The sequence below is a fragment of the Alosa sapidissima genome, chromosome 20 (genome assembly GCF_018492685.1).
Source record: "Alosa sapidissima isolate fAloSap1 chromosome 20, fAloSap1.pri, whole genome shotgun sequence".
Classification (NCBI taxonomy): Eukaryota; Metazoa; Chordata; class Actinopteri; order Clupeiformes; family Clupeidae; genus Alosa; species Alosa sapidissima.
In genome coordinates this window covers 24,955,585-24,978,312 of record NC_055976.1, presented here as the reverse complement: position 1 = coordinate 24,978,312, position 22,728 = coordinate 24,955,585, and the positions used below count along the sequence as shown (strand labels likewise).

The following is a 22,728-nucleotide window of genomic DNA, read 5'->3' as shown; positions in this document are numbered from 1 at the left end:
GTGAGTCAATTTTAAACAATCAATTCATAGACTAGCCTATCAGGGGATCCTTAGAAATACAGTTTAGCAGCATACTATTTCAGCTGCACTTAAACTATCAAAATGTTATTCACAAATGTTATTTCACAAAGATTTTAAATTATATCTTTTTTAATAACCACCTAACCAAAGTCGATCTTTGGGAAATTAAATCAGATACACAATTCCCAGAATGCACCGGTCTGAGCACGTTATCTGTGACACCTCTCTGTCTCCACCATTGGCCAACTACTGAGAGTAACCGACCAATGGAAAAGTTACAGACGGTTCCTGGAGTCGTGGCTTTTTGACGATAAATTGTGAGAAGAAATGTCTCCGAAACTTTTGTATGCAGCATTGTTACTATTACTTTGTCATGCAAGATCTTCAGATGGACAAAAGAAGAAAGAGGTATTGACACTTTACATATTACCACTGCAATATTATGAATGATACAGTTAATTGAATGTGCTTCATTCAATTCAGTAAGCTAATTAACTTGTCAGCCAGCTAGGAAGCTTAGCCAGCTAACCAGGACATCAACCCTTTACTCGTGTTATTCAGGAAGTGCTCGCGCTAACGTTACCTGTCATTGGTTCTGTCTGATACTTCTTTTTGCAACTGTGTAACATTACATTGCTGCAAATCTATTGATCCTTATTGTAATTGCATGCAACACATTCGGACAGTAAATTATTGGCTAGCAAATTATATAGAGCTGCTAGCCAGCTAGCGATAGATTATGACAGTTAGCAGCAGATGACGTTAAGCTGCCTGCAACCCAGGATTTGTGAAGAACAGATGAATGAATAAAACAGAAATAAAAAACCGATCTACTTGCTCCCAGTAACACATTAACATCGTAGACTATACTTGGTTTTAACGTTATGTGAATTCTGTGTCGTGGGATTGTGACCCATTTGCAGACTGATAAATATTCGCCTGGCAAGATTCGTTAATGTTTGGTCAATCATCAGCTGTGTCATTTCAAGTCCCGCATCAAGAAGTAATTTCAGTGTTACATAATGGCCTCTTATTCTGCCACTTAAGACACTACATTTCATGTTGGCCAATTAATTTAATAGCCATGTGATCTTGATCTTGGATGTGCATGTTGACCAAATGGTCTATGCATGTACGTAGCCTTTGCTACTCTGCTGCATGATCAGGATTGTGTGGCATAATTCAACTTTGTCCACGTCTCTGTCATACACAAATAAGCAATGAAGTAGTAGTGCCACATTATTGGTAATTGAAGGGACAGGTAAAACTCAGACCTTCCTGTTAGAAATAAACATGGTGTGTTTTTGTCAGGAAAATTACCCTTTCTTGTCTTTCTTGTTTTTAGACACTTCTCTCTGAGAAGGTCACCCAGATGATGGAATGGGCCAGCAAGCGCGCCGTCATCCGCATGAACGGGGAAAAGTTCCGGAAGCTGGTGAGAGCCCCTCCACGGAACTACTCCGTGGTCATCATGTTCACCGCGCTGCAGCCCCAGAGACAGTGCGGCGTGTGCAGGTGAGCGACTGTGATGTAATGGCTGACCGCAAAAAAAAAAAAAGTGTGATGTGTCTCTTAGAAGTAGTTAAACTTCCGTAGTATAATAGGCATTATGAAATCTTTAATTTTAAAATACCTACATAGTGAAATGAGTGGACATTTTGAATGTTTTTTTCTATATTTTATACAGACAAGCTGATGAGGAATTCCAAATCCTGGCCAATTCCTGGCGGTACTCTAGTGCCTTCACCAACAGAGTCTTCTTTGCATCTGTGGACTTTGATGAAGGATCAGATGTCTTTCAAATGGTAATCTCCCCCTCTGTCTCTGTCAGTCTCTCTCTTCTGGCAAAAAAGCAAACAGAAACGAAATAGATAGTATCTGACAATAGGCGAAAAAAAAACCTAAATGGATAGTATCTGACAATTTTAAACAAACAACAGCGTCTGCTCATTTGCTTGTAGTCAAACAAGTGAATGAGTTGCGACCATATAGGTTTTATTGGTTGTTTGACCTCCTTCCATTTGAATGAGCTTAGCTGTAAAGGGAAAACTGAATTGAATTTTCCCTTGGGGATCAATAAAGTATCTATCTATCTATCTATCTATCTATCTATCTGAAGGTCCAAATTGCACTGATGATGAGAATGGCCACTCTTTGTCTGCTCTGTCCCACAGCTCAACATGAACTCCGCCCCCACATTCATCAACTTCCCCGCCAAAGGGAAGCCTAAGCGTGCCGACACCTACGAGCTGCAGGTGCGAGGCTTTGCTGCTGAACAGCTGGCCCGCTGGGTGGCAGACCGCACCGATGTCCATGTAAGCAGACCACTTTACACATCCACATCCACATGCACACAAACACACACACACACACATCCACCAATCCTTACAGACAACTAGGGCTGTCACTTTTGTGAAAAAATCCTGTTTGATTTTTGAGACATAAGTGTTCATTGAATCGATTGGAAAATCTTTTTTCCATGTCTAAAGACGTTTCCAATTTCAACGGCAGATATAGCCAATCCACGGACAACTAACAGGCATTAGGATGAACGTGAAGAGGGCGCTTGAGATGATATTTAATATCTCTGATGATTTATTGGCGTGAAGTTTCATGCAACATGACAAAACAGGAGTGCAACAACATTCTCGAAAAACAATAAGCAGAGTGGACTGCCATAACATCAATGAAAAACATTACTGCAGACCAAAGTGCTTCTATATCGAACTCCTCAAATTATTAGGGCTTATCACTCGTCTCCCATGTCGCACAGGTTGATTGTCCTCCATTTTTTGGCAAAATACCAGCAGCAGCCGATTGAAACTAGCCTATAAGCTGTTTTTGGTGCGTAAAATTGGTGGGAATTTTTTTTTTTTACTTTCAGAATGCCTACTGCACTTTCGGAATTCTTTATTTTCTTTTTCTGCTTGTTTGTGAGTTTTGTTACATACATCTTTTTTATTTGTTAAATTTGTTTAAAATGAATAGTGTACATGTTTGGTTAAAATCCATTCCCTATTTTAGTTTTCGAAACTTGTGTTGGTTGATCCGATCGATTGTGCAATCGATTTTCGAACTGAAGCGACAGCCCTACAGACAACATACTTTTGTGTCCACCAAAAATGTGGCACCTAATTGGCTTGTTGAAAATGTGGGTGGATGTGAGCCATCTTTAAAGATGGTGGTGGTCAACTGGGATAATCTTTAAACCCTCATCCCTTGGTGTTGCTGTATTGCATAAAAGCAAACCATAAAAACGAAAAATTTAAAAAAGTGTTTGCGTGTGTGTGTGTGTGGTGTCCTTTGACCATGTCTGCTGTAGATCCGTGTGATTCGCCCTCCGAACTATGCGGGGCCCCTGATGCTCGGCTTCCTGCTGGCAGTGATTGGCGGACTTGCATACCTGCGCCGCAACAACCTGGAGTTCCTCTACAACAAGAACGTCTGGGCCTTCTCCGCTCTGGTGTGTATATATTACTTGGCTCAGGAGCTCTCTCTCTCTCTCCCTCTCCCTCCCTCCCTCTCCTCCTCTCCCTCTCCATCATCCCACAGTCCTGTCATTATCACGTTTTTCCCCCCAAATCAAACATAGCTGTATGTTTTCTGTAGCTCCTGTAGCTAACTAAAAATAGTACTCTTGACTTGGAGAATAATCTTTTTTTGTCCCTAGTGCTTCGTGCTGATCATGACATCAGGCCAGATGTGGAACCACATCCGAGGGCCGCCCTACGCCCACAAGAACCCCAACACCGGGCAAGTGGTAAGCGACGTCCCTCTGCTTCCCTGAGAGTGCTACATGATCAAACGGGAAGGAAATAGATGACTTTACTGTTGGCCCTTTGGCTCTTGAGCTTTGATGGCATGCACAGCTGTGATGAATTTAAATCTGGGCCATGTGCACTGTAACTCTAAACTCTCCGGGGTGGTATGATGACACTTTTTGTCTAGCTGTCATGTGGAACAGGAGAGAGTGTCATATTGGACAGATGAAAAGTTCACCGCTTTCAGTGCATTCAAATGCTACAGCCTGGATGAGTTTGTGTGTGCAAGTGTGCGTTTAAACGGCTCTTCTGTCTTTCTCTTTCTCCTCCTGCAGAGCTACATCCATGGCAGCAGCCAAGCCCAGTTTGTGGCTGAGACCCACATCGTGCTCCTGTTTAGTATCCTTTTAAACAGCCCATGCAAAGACCCTATCAGTACTTCCAAACATTGCCTTTTCAGCGTCCCACTGTTGATCTAAAAGTTGATGTCGTCATCAGTGTGTTGTTGACCTTTGCTGTAATATGCCTAGAATGCGAAACAGACACATGGCGAGTTTCATACATTTTTCATAATGATGTTATTACCGTGGTTGTTAACTCTGTGCTTCCCAAACGGACGCTCCTTGATTCTGGTGATCAGATGCCGCTGTGACTCTGGGAATGGTCCTCTTGCACGAAGCAGCAACATCTGACATGGACATCGGCAAGAGGAAAAGTAGGCTCCCTTTCTTCCCTGTTGCCTCCATTTTTAATTTGCATAGTTGTGCACATTTTGCAAAATAACGTACAGTGTAGGAGAGGCAGTTGCCTCCCACTGAAGGCCATTGTGAGAGACTGGCTGTTGTACTGTATAAACCAGGGGTGGGCAAACTGCGGCCCGCGGGCCGGATACGGCCCGCCTAGCATTTTCATCCTGCCCGCCGAGCATTTCATTTGGTTATCAGGCTGCTCGCTATTTTTTTTCCTGCGATAGAGACGACGTTGGTTAGCCTTACTGCAAACTGCTTTTCACTCTCCTTAGAGAACGTTTGCAATGTCAATGTCAAAACATCATGTTTAATAGAGATAACATCATGTTAAACTAAGTTAACTCTTAGTTATCTCCTTTGCAGCAGATCTAACGTGAACATTATGCGATCCATTTAATTGGGAACAGAGCCATATAAAGGTACCTTTATATGGCTCTGATTGGGAATGCGTCTGCACTCACGAGAGGGAGAGAGAGCCGTAGGTTCCAGCTGGCTTGTCATTGTTGATAATTGATATCTCCTTATAAGAAACTTTTAAAAGGAAATCATGAAGGCAACAGTAGTTCCCACTACTGACCATTTAAAAACTGTGAGAGGGCCCAGCTGTAGGTATAGCACTAGCCATAGCGGAGCAGGCAGAAGATCATTGAGAAATAAACGTGAATTAAAGCGACTGTCTTAAAGCACAATTTATACATTTGTTAAACAGCATAAAATTAGCAGTATTTTTAAGCAATTCATATTTTAAAAGAAATACTTTTCATACTAAATTATAGGCTATATTTTTGTATAAAAAATGTATGTATTTTTCGTGGGCGGGGGCGGGGGCGGGGACGGGGGGGGGGGGGGGCCTTCAATTTTCAAAACCCAATGTGGCCCTTGAGCCAAAAAGTTTGCCCACCCCTGGTATAAACTGTGTGTATGTATAGCAGTGTGCTCAGATACCAAGTCAGACTCCCCAGCATAGATAGAGATCGGGGCGCTGCTGAATAGAAAAAGAAAAAGTGAGGAAAATGAGAAATCCCTAAATGTTTATGTTTAAATGTTAATGGTATTTAGCAGATGCTTTTTAACAAAGAGACTTACAATGACATCAGTAAACTTTACATTAACACTGAATTATCAGTTTATACAGAACCATAATAATCGGTATACTAATGAGTTATGGAGATACACAGGAAAGGCCAGTGATTGTTGTTGTTGATGGTGCACTGTAATTGAACAAGTTGGATGTGCATGCAGTCTTGTTGCTTTGCACCTGGAGCTCTAACCAATCAGCTGTCTGCTGACACCCCCCCCTCTTCCTCCCCCAGTCATGTGCGTCGCTGGGATTGGCCTGGTGGTGCTCTTCTTCAGCTGGTTACTGTCCATTTTCAGAGCCAAATATCATGGATACCCCTACAGGTAACATCCTCCTCCACATGTTTATTGCCAAGCTAATGCTGAAGGAGAAATGGTGTCATTAAGGCGTAATTACTCAATTCATGTTGATTATTGTACACTGTGATAATACTTCTATATATAAGACTGTCATATTTGCGATATTGATGAAATAGTTGCACAATAATGTCTTGGCATAGTTGTGTGCAGTTTACACTTTTTCTTTCATGTACAAAACATGCTGTGTGTGCAAATAGTTTTTGCGTTTTTTACTTTAATTGAATTTAACTATTTAACAACAGTATGATAGGCTAGTTATATGTTAAACGTTAACCTATCTATGCTAAACCTGATACAATATAATACAAATCTTAATATAGTATATATTATATATATCATATAGTATATCAAGTCAAGTAAGTCAAGCTTGTGACATGTCACATCCAGTCACGCTGAACGATTTCTGTTTTGTCAGCTTCCTGATCAGCTAAACACAGAACCACTGAAGAGGAGAACAGGCCTCCGATAGAGCGCGAGAGAGAGAGCGAGAGAGACTGAGGATCCCAAGAGGAGTCGGTCTTTGTGTTGAAATGTGCCTTATTTTTTCTGTGCTGGTAGTTTCTGTGCATTGTTGGTTTCTTTTTGTTGTTCAGTTTCCGTTGGCTCTTTTTTCCCCCATCTGTATTTAATTTTTTTTCATGTGTGAAAAGCAGTTGAATTAATTTTTCATTTTGTCTTGTAAGGAATCCTTCCAAATCTTCACCTTACTGTAGGTATGAAGCCAATACAAAGTCTGTCAATTGGAAAGAAAAAAGGTGGAAACCCATACACAGTTGCTTAATGGCTCCTATAAATACACAAGTGAAGTATTGTGTGCATACAGTCTGAAATGGCAAATAGAAGGGGAATTGTGAATAGAAAGGTGCAACTGGTTTGGGAGAGATGCTGGTGAGAGGAAAGAACATCTGGGATCATGCAGAATATACTGACAGACTAGCAGTGTTCCTCTTTTCTACCTCATGGACAATGTGCATATCACCTGGGGGGTATTCCAAGTATGCGGTCTAGTGACAAACCTGGGTAAGTTAGCTCAGAGTAAGTGGTAAACCTCCTACAACAAGAGCCCTATGGCATTGTTTTGTAAGGAGAATGTTTTGTAAGGAGAAAGAAGCCATACAGCTCTTCTATTAGGAGGTTTACCACTTACTCTGAGTTAACTTACCCAGGTGTGTCACTAAACCACGTACTTGGAATGCCCCCCTGTTTCCAAAGTTGCAACAACAAAGAAGGTTTCCTATAGGTGCAGTTTCACTGCAGATTACAGTCCACTTGAGGAGATTTGAGACGTAATAAGAGGTGCACTCAAGAAGCTTGTGTGGTGGTAGATGAATGTGTAGCAGAGAAAGGTGTAGACGTGTTTGAATGTTTCGTGTGTGTTTTTGGACAGCACTGGTGCTGCTGTTCTGATGCCTCAGGTCATGCTTTCTGCCATTCAAGTGCCTTAATAAAACAGAACTGCTTCTCTGCGGTCATCTCAGTTTGTCCAAAGGCTTCTCCTTTTTTTAAGAAATAAAAGATATTCTGATGATCATGTTCAAGAGGAGTACACTATTATTTATCTTTCACAACTGACCTCCTTTTCCTTATGTGAACTTGTGGAGATGGTGGCACTTCAATGAAAATGCACTTTTTGAAAAACCCCAAAATGGCCCCAAAAATACCTGACCGTGGAAGTGAATAGAAGTGTCTGACTTCTTATTTGCTTATGATCACATTTTGTCATACAACTTTTCCTTCATCATAGGAAAGTCAGAATAATATACATGTAGCTTCCAACATAAGAAATTCTGTATCAAAGTGAGCGTGCTAACCAGCGTATTCTTCAATCTAAATCTCCTTTAAATAGGCACAGGTGGTCCATTCACCTACATTGTATGCCAGTGTCCAGTAGGTGGCAGGATTATCACTCATTTTTGAAAGCTAACAGAAAATTCCAAGACGCCATACAGGAAACGGTGGAGTCATGGAACATCGGGAATGAACAATGTTGATTTCACACACACTTTTTCCCTCAAGCATTCTTACAAAGTCATCGTTTGCGGTCCACCAAAAAAGTGTGTATAACGTGATAATCTGTCATAGTTATTGCATCTGTCTGTTTTTGGTCCTGAATATGGCATGATGTAATGAGTTTTTAGAACAATGTCAGGACAGAGCTGAGAGAGGGAGGGGGTCAGAGCTGGGCTCCAGAGAATATGGTCAGTGAGGGAGAAAGATCTGGCACTTTCCCCCAGATTTCCAAGAAAGATTTCTTGCCTGCAGTGCTCGTATTAGACAGGGCCTACTCATAATCACAGGCCATTGGTTAACAACAGACACCCACACTCACTCACTCATACACACCAACACACATAGCGCAGTAGGACAGGGTGAAAACAACAGAACCCTTAACAAACCATCAGGGCATGAGAACCTCTATGAGTGTTTTCAGGCTGACTGTGACTGCTTGTGTAGTCATCCTTTGGCCAGGTCCCTCCATTCTAAACCAGCCTGGCACATTCCTCCTTTGTTCACATCCTGTACTACTGTATCAACAGGTAACAGGGGCCCCCTTCTCTCTCTCTCCTCTCTCTCTCTCCCTCACCCTCTCTCCTCTCTCTCTCTCTCTGTCCTCCGAGGAGTGCATTTGCATGCCCCAACAGGTGCTGCATCTGCATTCGCTACCGCGGGGGCTGAGGGGCCGGCTCAGATGTCAGACAGGCCAATCGCGCCGAAAGCTGCCTTTAATGCCATATAAGGCAATAGGCCGAGCGATCCCAGTAGCGGGTGTTTCCCTGCAGAACGGAGGCATTGTTCCTCACAGAGACGGATGCCTGTCGGCAAGGGATGTGTGACCCGGACGGCCTTACAGAGGGGGCAGGCACTAAAATTAGACGCCTATTCTCATATGAGTAGGAAGAGAGATGTATGCCACTTAGTTTTTTTAGAATCAAGGAAATCAGCCTTTTTTGAATTGTAAATAGTGTTTGTTTGTTTCCTTTTGTTTGCAGGAAGGATTTGGGATGCAGACGTACCACACTTAGAGCCTTAGAGCGTTTTGTGGCTTTGAGGTGTTTTGTATAATTCCCTTGATAAAGAGAGATAAGCCTGGCGAGCTACGCGGTGTGACAGAAGCACATGCAAAGAGGCTCCAGAAAACTTCCCACTCTGCGTGCAAACACCTTGAGCTGTAAGCGCCCGCAGCAAAGCCCCCATCACTGGCCCTCAGAGGCGGACAGTGGAGCACCTAATCACCTAGGGGGTGAGAGGAGGGGGACTCGATAGCGGCCTGGGTCCCATTGTTCACAGGCCAGGCCGGACCACACGCCTTTTTATGGTAGTGCTCTCCGTGGTCGATTTTCCTGTGTGACATAATCGCTTTCTTTTGGATAAGGAGGGACTGATTAGTCCTTGTTGTCACTGCCAGGGGATGTGCCAGGGCTCCCTTGGCAAGGAGTGTGTGTGTGTGTGTGTGTGCATGCGTATGTGTGCATGTGTGTGTTTGTGTGTGTGTTTCCCTGTGTCTTGACGTCTGATGATATGGGTCAACAACACCAGCTGCAGGTAACTAGCCATCTTAAAGTGCAAACAATAGGCCCTCAGTAGCGGTGCCTACGACACAGCTGGTCATGATTTACAAAAAAAAAAGGTAAACGTCAGAGCCTGTAACGTTTTCCTTAACCATCAATGCCGCTTTCCATTTTAGTTTTGCTTCTCCAACTTTCCCTTCAATAGATCTCAGTCTGAGTGGCAGTCTTGAATGAGAGTTCAGTATACGTCAGCACAGTTCAGCTTAGACCAGTGGTGTTAGCTGAGGGAGAAAAACTCCATGAGGTTATGCTTCTCTGTCACATTATCAGCCCCTCACCCACACCAGACTACACTGAAGCAGTGTGTGTATGCACTGAATGTTAGTGGTGTATATGTGTGTGTGTGTGTGTGTGTGTGTGTGTGTGTGTGTGTGTGTGTGTGTGTGTGTGTGTCTGTCTGTCTGTCTGTCTGTCTCTGTATGTGTGTGTGTCTGTGTCTCTGTGTCTGGGTGTGTGAGTGTGCCAGTATTGAGACTGGTTAGTTGTACCAGCCAACAGTGGGTGGGAATATGAACAGTACTGAATGAACATCACTTGAAAGTGTATCCCACAATGCTGTGCACTGAAACGTAACACAAAGACACACACACACACACACACATCAGACATTCACGCAGCAATAAAAAAAAGTGGGTGGAGTGATCACAGGCTTTGAATATAAGACGACGGGTGTAAAAATAAACCTGCTCCATTTATGTTGGACCATGCATAGCGGGTGCATGCCTGCTGTCTACTCATGGCGTTAGTCTGATTGTGTTTCCATGGCTGGGAGATTTGGGAACACTGCTTTTCTTCATGCCATTATCTTCTTGCCGCACATTGATATCACATTCATTTGCATTTCTAAGTCCAGTTCATGGTATCTAAGATTATAACGTAAAAGAGTCAGCACAAGCCAGTTCAATTAAAACTTTGAAACTGGCATAATGACTGACTGCATGTAAAGCCAGCAAAGCACTTTGCAGATAGCACTACATTAGGCTCCCACCATGTTTTGGCGCCCTATTTTATGTGGTGGAGAGCTGTAGCACAGGAGGTTCAGTCAGCTGACAGACAGACACCACACCCTGGGCAAAGCTGTCATTCGAGTCTGCCCAGGCCACCACAGATACCATCAGACCTCCACTTCCCTCTGTGCTTCGTACACTCTGGCCCTACAGGTGGCACAGGATCTGGATGAGGGCGGCCATTATACGCTCTCATTTCAGGACAAGCCAACCCCCTCCGCTGTGTTCACCTCACGCCACTCACTGGGTTTACTGGCGCTTGGACGGGATTGAGGAACAAACACTATAGCTCTCGCTGCACAGGGCTCCAGTCTATTGTGTGTGTGTGTGTGTGTGTGTGTGTGTGTGTGTGTGTAGCAGCACAGGGCTCCAGTGTATTGTGTGTGTGTGTGTGTGTGTGTGTGTGTGTGTGTGTGTGTGTGTGTGTGTGTGTGTACGTGTGTGTGTGTGTGTGTGTGTGTGTGTGTGTGTGTGTGTGTAGCAGCACAGGGCTCCAGTGTATTGTGTGTGTGTGTGGGTGTGTGTACGGGTGAGTGTGTGTGTACGGGTGAGTGTGTGTGTGTAGCCTACAACTTTTTGATAATTTCCATATGCAGTGCTGGCATATGCGAGCAACCGAGATCTGATGCAAATAGATGCAAAAAGATGAAAAGAAATAGATGCATAATATATAGTGATATAATAGTATCAGTGATTCTGTTCTGACAGAGAGGACATGGAACATGTGGTATTGAGATCTGGTGCTGTAAACGAGACATTTTAAAATCACAGTCCGTTTCCAAGATGATATCAGCCATATAAGCATAAGCCACAAGCTGCAGCGGAGTGAGACCAACTTCAGATGTCTGGCTGTGAGTTTTTATCGGGTCAAACAGCTGCCAAACACCCCCGAGAGCTTCGGTCATCTCCAGCTCTTCTGGACCTCTCGCACCAGAGATCACAGCAGTAGGGAGGTGCCTCTTTGGTGTGAATATCTCTGGAGGGTGTGCTAAGGAGTGTGTCGAGGCACATCTGTCCTTTCATAAAATCATCATGTGTTGCCCTTTATGCATTTGCAGTTATGCTGTCCTTGTCATTCGATGGAATTTTCAAATGGAAAATTCCTCTGGAGTAGGCTAGTTTTCAAACGCAACCGATAAGTGAACTAATAGGTTGACGTCAAGCTCATGGTTGTATGTCAATGTAGGTTACGTTGTGTCAGCTGACCACACTGTCCAGTCCTTCACCTGCCCGGGCTCGAACCCACAACTTGCAGCACCTCCTTTTGTGAGACAGATGGACTAGCAAGGGAGCTAAAACCCTGAGTCTCTGAACCGCCATGACCACTGGTGAAATTTTCAGTTTAAATTCCAACTGTCAAAATGACCGCTTTGGCAGTTCTAATAGTTTTGACATTCTTGGCAGTTCTAGTGTTGAGGTGTTGGGAGACAAGGAGGTTTACCGCACAGTTACTGTGCCAGCTGGCGTTATATCAAAAACAACTAATTTGAATACTGGTCAGCCCCCCTGCTTGGCAAATATTTTCTGATGAAGTGACCTGCATTCTTTTCCCATACATTAAACACTAGTGGAGTAGCTCTGGTACTGGTCTGTCTGGTATCAGTCATTCTGGGTGTTCCTCCCAAATAGCCCACAGACAAATTCAAATCTATAGAAACTCCTCACAGTGATAGCCTATCTATTGATTGTTGCATAACAAAGGTCCTGTATGTCATGTTTATAGACGTCAGCTCTGCCGTTTGTTCCTCATGAAACTCAACTCTCAGTTTCTGGTTTCTTTCAGAGACTGATGTTACGGATGTGTTACCTGCCAAAAGCAATATATTGATTTCAACATATTATCATGTTAGAGGTTGTTATCCTGAACACCTGAGCCCTCATCAAACAAATCCTCAGAGTAGGCTTAGGCTACTTGTGTTTTTACATGTGTTTTTTCCACAAGGATCATTGCAGGCCTATACTGCCAGGCAGGGATGGTATTTGTAATGTATTTAAAATATGTATTTTATATTTTATTGGGTTGAAGAAAATGGCTTCGTATTTTGTATTAAAAAATATATATAAAAATATGTAAAAAATCTTACCAAATACTTTTGGTAAAACCAATACTTTTGGTGATGTGATAACATCATACGTGCAAAACAATGAATGTAGCCTCTGACTGGTGCTGGCTCTAGAACTGCATTGGGTTGCTTTAAGGCTACATTCTGTGGCTCTCAGTAGGTTCGTTAGTTGAGCTAGCATGTATGTTCAACCCCAATCAAAAATTGTTTTAAGTCAATAAGCAATAAACTAGTTTAAATAAACCACATGTAAATAAAATTATTCAGTTTTAATGTTGACATAACAATGAAACGCGAATAGGTTCATTGTGTAGTTGATGAACCATGGATGTCTATTGTGTGTGTTGGTGTGTGTACGTGTGTGTGTGTGTGCGTGTGTGTGCGTGTGTGTGTGTGTGTGTGTGTGTGTGTGCAAGTGCATGCATATATGCATGTGTGTGTGTGTGTGCGTGTGTGTGTGTGTGTGTGTGTGCAAGTGCATGCATATATGCATGTGTGTGTGTGTGTGTGTGTGTGTGTGTGTGCAAGTGCATGCATATATGCATGTGTGTGTGTGTGTGTGTGTGTGTGTCTCCCATTTGTTTGCAATGGGACAGTAATCCCACTGTGTTAATAGCACCGGCTCACCTAGACTGACTGTTACGCACCATCAAGCTGTTTATGGCCTCATCGTACCTCCCTCTTCTCACAACACTATCGCAGCGGGACACGTTTCACAACTTTTACAGCTCCAACAACACCAAACGCCCCTACTCCTATGGTTAGGAGCTACTTATGGTTACCCCAGGAGACCTTGACCATGGGCAGAAGACCATCGGCCATACCTCCGGTACACACCACTCCTCTGTGGTCTACTGTCATTAAACACAGGACATGGAATGCTGACAAGAGCGAACAGAGATATAACGCCCTCAGGAGGAATTCTGAGCGTGTGATGGAACACACTGGACTTGTGATGACACAGGCAGGGAGCACAAGCACAGTGATAAATCCTATGGCTTCCATAAAACTGCATATACATGCACCGCATATGAGCATGGCGGGTTGTATGGGGAACGGTGGCGTGGGTAGGGTTTGCCTTTTTTGGTGCTGAAACTGAAGCACAGCCGAGGGTGGGGGCTTCCGCATATCACTTTGGTCTAGTATTCCGTTCGAAAAGAATATGCCAATTGTTAATCGTTAAACTTGTGGAGTCAAGTATGGTTCCTCCTCTCGTACAGATTTCAAGAAGGAGTGGCAATGGCGATACTGTCAAGGCAATAAGGCCCGTGGGCCTCTCATAGCTACGCTCAGTGTTGGGCTGCTCACAATTCCGACACGTTTCTTTGTATAATAAAGGGAGTGGTGTATTTCAATGTCCTCTGGTTACTCTGTTCTGTTTTGTTGCTTCACTAATTCAGTGATTTTTAGATGTGCTGTGTACTCCCCCACCTCCTCTCCCACCTCGGTTTCATATGATATCCCTCCACCATGTGTAGTTTATGAGTATCCCTGGCCCACATCAATGGCTTGTCTGATGCCCCACCCTCAGCTATAGGCGGAGCAGGGCTGGATGGTGACCCTGCATGTGGAAGCCTCTTAAACTGCTCAAATGTCTCTTTAATTGAGTGAACCTCTCCCCCGCTGATCCCGCCAGTGCTATACTGTCGCCATGACATCTCAACGCTTCGCCGGCACTGTGAGAGAAGCAGTGATGCCTGCCACCACCTCGTAATTTAGCCTACAAAAAACAACAACAATGCTGCAGTGTCTGTACTCCCCACCCCCCATCTCCCCCTCTGTTTTTTTATTGTTATCAGGGATTGGAGGAAGGGTGTCATAGCTTCCTGACAAAAACAACATGCGGTAATGACATTAAAGAGCTGACAGGTGAGATTGGGCCTCTCTGAAGGCCGTGCAATGCATGCTGGGATACATGGGGGTTGTGTCAGTCAGTACTTCACATGCTTGCTGACACACCGCAAAAAAGGTGGAAAAGTGACAAATAGGGGAGGTCAGACTTCGTAAAACATGTGACCGATGTTATGAAACTAATGACCCTTGCTGTTATCTCTTTTCTTCCTGTAAAATACACACGCAGTTCATTTCTTCTCTGTAGAGAGACAAGATACCTAAACATTTATATTTAAGTATATTTCTCCTATGGTATGGAAAATCACTGCATCTCAGGGCCCTGTCTTTCCCACATACCTCTTTGCTTACTCTATAGGTTGAGACAAAATGCATTGTGTGTCAGGTGTCCAACCATTCCCACAACTTTCTGGCTTGTTATGGGAGCACAAGGGAAGAGAAGAGGAGGCTTGTTATAGCTTAATGGCTGTGAGATTACCTCAGCTGTTAGCCTGTGGGAGGATTGCAGGTTTTGACTTCATTCCCATGCTAACGAGTGATGTGTTGAGCTGGTGTTGAGCTGGCTGCACAGATGCCTTCCTGTTATTGTGTGTGTGTACATGTGTGTGTGTGTGTGTGTGTGTGTGTGTGTGTGTGTGTGTGTGTGTGTGTGTGATTTTATCGGCATCTTTTATATGCTTGTTTGTTTGAGTGTGATGACTGATTGCTGAAACAGATTTTTAACTCCCAAAGATTTTGAACCCCCAGATTTTAAACCCAGTCCGTTATTTTGGGAAAGATGTGGGAGGACTCCTCTGCACAATTACTTAGACCAACATTGTTGAATAAGGGCCTGAAAAGCACAAGACACAAATGTAATTATTGTCTCCCAAAAAAACAGTCACCCTCCTCTCATGAAAATAGAGACTGACATCATACTTGTAAGACACACCCTTGTTTTAATTGAGAGACTTTAGATATGATGAAATATCCTGTAATAACATGCCTCTCTCTTTCTCTCTCTCTCTCTCTCTCTCTCTCTGTCTGTCTGTCTCTCCCTCTCTTGTTGTCTAGAGTAAACAGTGGCTGAATACTGTGGCTGAATACTGTAGTATTCCACACTTGTGCAGCACAAAGTGACTTTAACTGCCACCCAGCCTCACCCATTAAAACTGCTCTGGGCGAGAGGATCAAAAAACTCCAGGCCCCAGCACAGTCGGGTGCAACTGATTTTTACAAGCTTAACTCGCAATGGCTAGGAAGGCAGGCCGCGTAATTGCACTGGAGACCCGTTTAGAAGGCAGTGGCATGGTGCACAGCCGCTGAAGAGGGGCTGAGGCTGTCGATGCTGAAAGGTTGGCATGTGCCGCCACATGCTGCATGGCGGGAATACAATTGGAGTCTGTTTCAGCAGGTTATCGGCAGGACATGAGGTAATGCTTAGTGGAGGAGAGATGAACAATGTCCTGCACGGTCAAGGGCGAAATGATAAGGGGGTGGAGGGAGAACTAAAACAAACAATGTAGACCCCAAACACCCCAACAGGAAATGGCTCCTAACAAGTTGGGGAGGCCCCTTCTGGGCGAGAAAATGGGGCATTAAGAATTCACAAGAGGGCATGGAAGTTGGCCAAGTGTGTGTGTGTGTGTGTGTGTGTGTGTGCGTGTTGTACTTTTTTTGCGAAAGCCAGAGCTGCAGTTTGATACCACTGACTGACGCAAGTCACTCCCGGTCTCCCCACACACCTTGGTATTTCCTCCGGCTCTGGCGAAGGAAATAAGAGCTCCTAATTATAAGCCTTCTCCAGAACGAGGCCTGGGGAGAACAGTTTGTCGCTGCATATTAGGGGAATGACTAGAAAAGCTATCTTTGGACAACGGTTGGTGGTTTTTTTTTTTCATTCTTTGGACGCTGATCTATTAAAATGAGAGAGGCCCCAAATGTAGGATGATGTGGTGGTCTGCTTGAGGGTTAGTGTGAAGGAGGCTGAGGGACAATAGCAAGTGCTGATTTAGTGGCCTTCATGCCTCATGACGAATCAGCTTACATACTGCATGTTTGAGATGTGGCTGCTCAGAGCAAACTCACAGCTAACAGAGACTTTCTACTGAGGAGACACAGCACTCAAGAAATCTCTCATAGAAATGTATGGGGTTAGTTCATAACGCAAACATGGCAGTTGTCTACACATATTCGGCCCCTTCTGCTAAAAGTTGACATGTGAGTACATCATGCCAATCATGTGTTGTGCAGCTGGAGCGGTTGATGTTGTAATTGCACACTCAGACTTCTACCCAAAAAAGATGCCCTATAAGTGACAAAAAAGCGTTGCAATATGGCCGCCAAGTAGGGACTTGACTAAAAGGACTTTGCTGCTAATCACAAAAGGGTTTTGCTATATTCCTGTCATTCTCCTCACATTGCTGAAAAATAGTTTCATTTTTTTATTAATTGTTTACTTTTATGTGTCCATGTTTCAAGTTTTCCATGTTTTGCTTTTTATTTATTTTTTTTACTTCACATTAGGTCACATGACTGCATCCAGGATTGTAGTGGAGGCTAAACGCAAGTAGGCCTAAATGCAGTTTATCCACCTCTGAAATTTCAGAAATAGAGTTTATCCACCTCTCAAAAGAGTTTATTAACCAATTGCAACTTTTAACATTCAAAAATCACACTGTATTATCCTCATTCACAATAGTATTCATCAACACTCTAGGAACCATTTAATACCACACGGTAGCTATTGTGATACACATTGGACAATAACCTCCTCCATCTCCAAGCATATATAGCCTATATATATAAGTTATATAAACTTAGGACGTTCCATCCCTGATATAGTGATAACCAACCAATCATGTTAAAGACACCTTTGTGCCATTTTTACCAGGGAGAATATGTGGGCGGTAGTCCTTGCGAGTACAGGAGGAGGGATTTCGGATGGGAAGGGAAGTGTGGGACACCAGCGGGGCAGAGCACACACTGAGGGACCAAGAAGTAAGTTCTGAAATTAAATTATTTGCTGATAACGTTCTTGGTTTTAGTTTCGCCGTGTGTCCTGTAAATACTGAGATGATATTGTTAGTTTTGGTATATTTCAGTCGCCAGGTTCCGTCCTGTATTTTTCTAAAGCTATAGCCTACCTTTTGCTTGTAGCTTTGTCATAGCAGCGATGCTCGGTAGCAAGTCGTTGGAAGATGAGTCTTGATGTTGGCAAATTATGTGTTGAGCGAGTTATTCTCTGGTATCCAGCCAACGATGACTTTTTTTCAAATAGTCGAGGCTGCTTGTTATTTTATTTAAAAAAAAAATGTTGGTGTTAATATTCTCATGATAATGCTATGAAGGTTTCATGTCGCGCGTTCATAGCCTAGTTTAATAGCTAACATAACGTAAACTAGTGTGTCTAAAAAGGTCCAGTCATAGTTTAGAGAGGTCGACGTTGTTTGCCTGTCCCATTGTTAAAACGGATACCAGTGTCATGACCCTGATAGTTTACTAAAATGTGCCACGCAGTCTGTCTGTCCGATGTACACTATAGATCGTATAGAGCATCGTTTCATTAATTGGAAACACAATTTCATGTAAATCCCTGCTGCGACCAGATTCTTCCAGAGGTAACTGAGACCACGCTGTAGCCAGCAGGACAGGACAAATGCAAGTTTGTAATGTGATACCGCAGTCGTCTCATGCAGCTGCACCAGGACAACTGCTAGATTACACAGAAGCAACTGGCCAACACGTGTCTTTTAAAACAACTGAAGGGTTGAATGCTATGTGTGTGCTTGGTGGGGGTGTTACATTGGCGTGGTGTCAAACAGATAACTGTTTTAAGCTGGCAGGTTAAAGAGACAGACGTTACCATTGTTTGTGTATGGGCGCGTTCGCAATCCTGGACTGTGCAGCAGGGTAGCAGTGACTGGCAGACTGAAAGGATGACGTATCGTCTGTTGATGACCTCGTAGGGAAGTGTTTGCCCCACGTGAAACCACGAGAGGATGAGTTGGCCGTGCCCACCCCTTTTTTAGTCAAAAAGAGGAAAGAAATGAGGAAATGAAATAGTTCCATTTTGTCCCATATTAGGATGGAAAGCCGCCATACAGTTTAGTTTCTTTGTAATTTTACAAATTGACTAGAAGTCACAGTTGTTGCTTTCCCAACATGACAAAAGTCTTTATCACTTTGGCATGGAATTCAAGGCATGTCAGGCTTGACTTGGCTTCATATCATTTCTTTAACATATCACTGATTTGAATTCAGCGTATTGTGCTGGAGTAAAATGCCTTATTGGATTTGGTGCCTGTGATACCAGTGTTGATTCTCACTCACACAGAAGTGTGTGTGTGTGTGTGTGTGTGTGTGTGTGTGTGTTTTCACCCCAGTATGGAGGCGCAGCCATGGTTCCTGAAAAGGAAAAGGCTATTCCTTCGGTCGGATTCTTTGGGCAGATTGGAATGTATAGCTATGAGGTTGGGTTTTCCAGCTTTGCCAGCAACAGCAGCTGTGTGACAAAAGGGGAAGAAAAGAGAACTCTCTTTTTAAAGTCATGTCTCTCTCTCTCTCTCTCTCTCTCTCTCTCTCTCTCTCTCTCTCTCTCTCTCTCTCTCTGTCTCTCTGTCTCTCTCTCTCTCTCTCTCTCTCTCTCTCTCTCTCTCTCTCTCTCTCTCTCTCTCTCGTCAGGAATCATGCAGCGAGGCTCTTTGGCAAAAAAACTGGAATTTCAATTACGTCTCTATCCATACCATGAAGCTTACCCTTAGTGTGTGTGTGTGTGTGTGTGTGTGTGTGTGTGTGTGTATATGTGTGTACACAGCCAGCTTGCTAGGGTAGGGCAGTATAGGGGTGTGGTCGCCTGTCTCCTCGCCCGTGTTCAGCTCCTCTCGCGATACTGGTCCCACCCCTCTGATGCTCTCCGGCTGATTGATTGGTTTGGGAGAGCTGGGGCTGTAATTGCTGGCAGCCGGTGGGCCGCACAGCCCTGCATGGTAAGTGTGATGCTGTGTAGGCCTAGATGAACAGAACAGTGTAGACGAAAAGTCACCCCCCCCCCCCCCCCCCCCATTTTTCTCTCTTTTTCCCTTCTTAAACGCGGATAGCTGTGGTTTCACAAGGCCTCGTAGTTTTGTTTTTCTTCTCTGCTCTCTGTCCCTTCTGTTCCATACATTCTCACTCGCTCACTCACTCGCTCTCTCTGTCTTTGCTTGCATATTCCTTGAGTGTGTTCTTGGCTGTAGCCATGGGAGTGTTCGAGGATCGAGGAGGAAATCACACGCTTCTCCCACAGTGTATTGTTAGGGAAGCATGTGGTTTCGAGGCGCACTGCAACCTTGCCCTAAATTTGCACATGGGTTTCAAAAACACTGCTCATGCAGACCGGTAGTGGGAGGTTAGGTTATGCTGACATCCAAACTACAGCATTTAACCCCCCCCCCACACACACACACACACTACTCCATCCAATAACCTATTCTGTACTGTTCTCAAAGCCCAGAGTAAGCTCAGAACACAAGCCCAGTATCACTCGTCTCTCGTTTCAGTGAAACTTAGCTGCCTTGGAGTACACTGCTTCTGCCTCCTTTATAGGAGGATACACTAGACACTATCAGGACTGCTACATTAGCTCATTGCCTGATATCCTGTGTAGTGATGTGTTTTTATATTTAGCCCATATATGAATTTTTGCAGACGACTTTGGTGTCTCTCTGAATCCATTACAGGACAAGCCACAGTCCTCTTTGTGGTCAGATTTAAAATAGCTGGACATGTGTTGTGAAGTGTTTGGCTGGTCCATTACCCTTACGCATTAATGCAAGCGTAGGGATTATGATTTGGGCTGGCATTAGCCGTTTGTAGGAGCCTTAAGCCCCACTCATCTCATTAAACTGTGTGCCCCGGGGCTGGATAAGCTGCCACTGTTTGTGCATTGGATTTACTACATGTTGTGTTGTATGTATGGAGCAGGAGGGTAGTTTGTGGTGGGGCCATTGTCATTAATTAAGCCCACACTGTGTTTTTAGGGAAGTGTATGTGTTTGTTCTTCCTGAATGGCCATGTACAGTAGATCTTGCTCTCCTGTGTGTGTGTGTGTGCACGCGTGTGTGTGTGTGCACGCGTGTGTGTGTACACTGTGTGTGACTGCACTGGTGTGTGCCGGTAGCTTTCCCACATTTTCCCCTTGTTAAAAGCCCAGGAGATATTACCAGCATTACTCACCAAGCAGACGCCGCTGACTGGGAGGAGTAACTCGACCATCTCCAACTTAAGAACAACCCTGAAAGAGCAGCGCTCTCCATTTTCCATGTCTCTAAAAAACAAGGCCATCTTTCATGTCAGCACCCGTGTTTCATCAGGACGGAGCCTCCAGAGAGCGAGCGAGCGAGCGACCTCATACTCACCCAGGATGTGACTTTTCAGATACTAAGCAGTGTGGTGGTTTTTTTTTTTTTTTGAGGGCTTGTTGTTTGCTGCTTAAATAGATACGTTGACTCATCTGGGAGTGCGGGAATGGTGTGGCTAACCTGGGGGAACAGCTGACCGTCATGCTCCCACTCTCATCTGCTCGCCCTGCCCCCACCCCCACCCCCACCCCCACCCCATTCCACGCCCCCAGTCCTGAGTTGGCTGTCGGTCGGATGTGAAAGTGATTATCTCTGCAGTCGCCCCAAAACCAGCCTTACTACGTGTTTGTGCAGCTGGCAAGGAAAGCCGCATAAAGAATGTACCGAAAACTCCAGAGCTGTTTGGTTCTTATGTTGCCATTCTATTTTTTTTTGTTTATTTTATTTTCAAGTTTTCTACCCTCTCTGCTCCCATGTGTTGGCATCCTAAGTTAACATGGGAAGAACTCCAGGGACTGTCTGCCTTTCTCCTCACGCCGCCTAATGCTTTCCTCCCTCTTCTTCTTTTTTTTCTTCTTTTCTTTCTTTTGCCTCAACGTTCAATCCGCTGACGCACTGTCGGAGACGTTTCTTTTTTGTCCTGCGCCGAACAGAGGTCGGCATTTTTGTTTTGCTATCCCCTCCTGCGCTGTGGGATTTTGCTTCTGAAAGCCCAGTAGCTTGTGGAAGCTTCCTTTAAAAGAGGAAAAAAACACACACACACACACACACACACACACACACACTGAGGTGTGTTTCACCTTTAGTTTTGCACTAAACAAGGAAAGCGTTCTGGACTAGTGCAGGAGTGACTGCTCTGTTCCGGAGGCCGAGAGGCTCGCCCGCTGCTCCACCTGTGTAAGCCACCCCTGAGCACAATGGTGAAGGTATTCCAGGCATCCTCCCCATCTTATGTAATCCACGCTTGCCTGTCCTGTTTTCTTTTTTTTTTCATAAACATTTTAGGCAACGCCCCTGTAGGCTTGTGCCTTTGGGGGCTGCGAGCCGTGAAGACGTCGAGTGGACTCACCTGCTGTCAGTCACTGGAATGGGCCCGGCATTCTGCACATTGTCTTCATGTTGAGACTGCCAGCTGGTGTGTGTGTGTGTGTGCGTGCGCGCGCGTGCGCGTGCGGGTGTGTGTGAGATGCCTTCAGAGCAGTGAGGCATCAGGGCTCCGGCCTGGGGCAGTGGGGTGAGCCAAGCCGAGAGTGCACATCTAGTTCCCAGCAAAGGCTGGTGACTGAACTGGCCGATTCTCTTCTTTGGAAACCATATTTAGTCTATTACGTTGACCATTTAAAAGTTTTCTTTTGCTTCTAAGGGTTTCCTACGCCCAATTACCTGCACTGTTCTCTGTGCACTAATGTTCTGAGCGTATGTTCCCTTATCATTACTGTGTCTTGTGTGGCAGTAGCAATCCGCCTTGTTATGATGAATGAGGCTCTTATTGAGATAAGTCTAAAAGGGCATGAAGATTGACTGTAAACATTAGCGTGCGTTAACATGCGAGTGAGTTGTCTGTATGAGTGGGATCGTAAACAGCGCGACGGTTAGATCAGTTCTCCAAGGGCCCACTGGAACCTGTAATTGCATCGTGGGGCTTGGAGAGCTGTAATCCAGAAGGCCTTTCATGTGGCGTGTTGATAGGATGTGTCCCAGAGCGAATGGCAGGGGCCTGGGCGGTAGGGTTACCCCCCCCCCCACACACACACACACACACACACACACACACACTACACACTCTCTCTACTTCTTTCCCTCTTTCTTTCTTTCTATCGTTCTTTCTCTCTCTCCCTCTCACTCTGTCTCTCTCTGCGCTGCAGAATACCTCAGACCCTCCTTATCCTGGCATCTGTAACAACAAACAGGCTTTGTGTGTGAGTGTGATGGAGGCCAGTCACTGCT

At 44.5% G+C, this 22,728-nt stretch overlaps 2 protein-coding genes and 1 long non-coding RNA gene across 3 annotated transcripts in view; 2 read left to right on the top strand and 1 right to left on the bottom strand.

Annotated features, from left to right (window-relative positions):
* The first annotated feature begins 276 nt into the window (after positions 1-276).
* On the top strand, positions 277-7,509 carry magt1 (magnesium transporter 1). The gene is made up of 10 exons (XM_042075546.1): positions 277-429; positions 1,367-1,536; positions 1,709-1,826; positions 2,196-2,336; positions 3,344-3,484; positions 3,692-3,781; positions 4,118-4,181; positions 4,423-4,497; positions 5,845-5,935; positions 6,387-7,509. The coding sequence occupies exons 1-10, from the start codon at positions 349-351 to the stop codon at positions 6,400-6,402; spliced, it is 987 nt and encodes a 328-aa protein (XP_041931480.1). The 5' UTR covers positions 277-348; the 3' UTR covers positions 6,403-7,509.
* Positions 2,899-19,166, bottom strand: LOC121695040. The gene is made up of 3 exons (XR_006025982.1): positions 19,157-19,166; positions 10,736-10,738; positions 2,899-2,974 (listed from the first exon to the last, which is right to left on the bottom strand). It is a non-coding gene; the product is annotated as an uncharacterized LOC121695040 (long non-coding RNA).
* pls3 (plastin 3 (T isoform)) overlaps positions 17,349-22,728 on the top strand; it is a 40,094-nt gene continuing 34,714 nt past the window's right edge. Inside the window, exon 1 of the mRNA XM_042075539.1 lies at positions 17,349-17,440. The gene's annotated coding sequence lies outside the window, so the exon portion shown is untranslated. The remainder of the gene's footprint in view (positions 17,441-22,728) is intronic.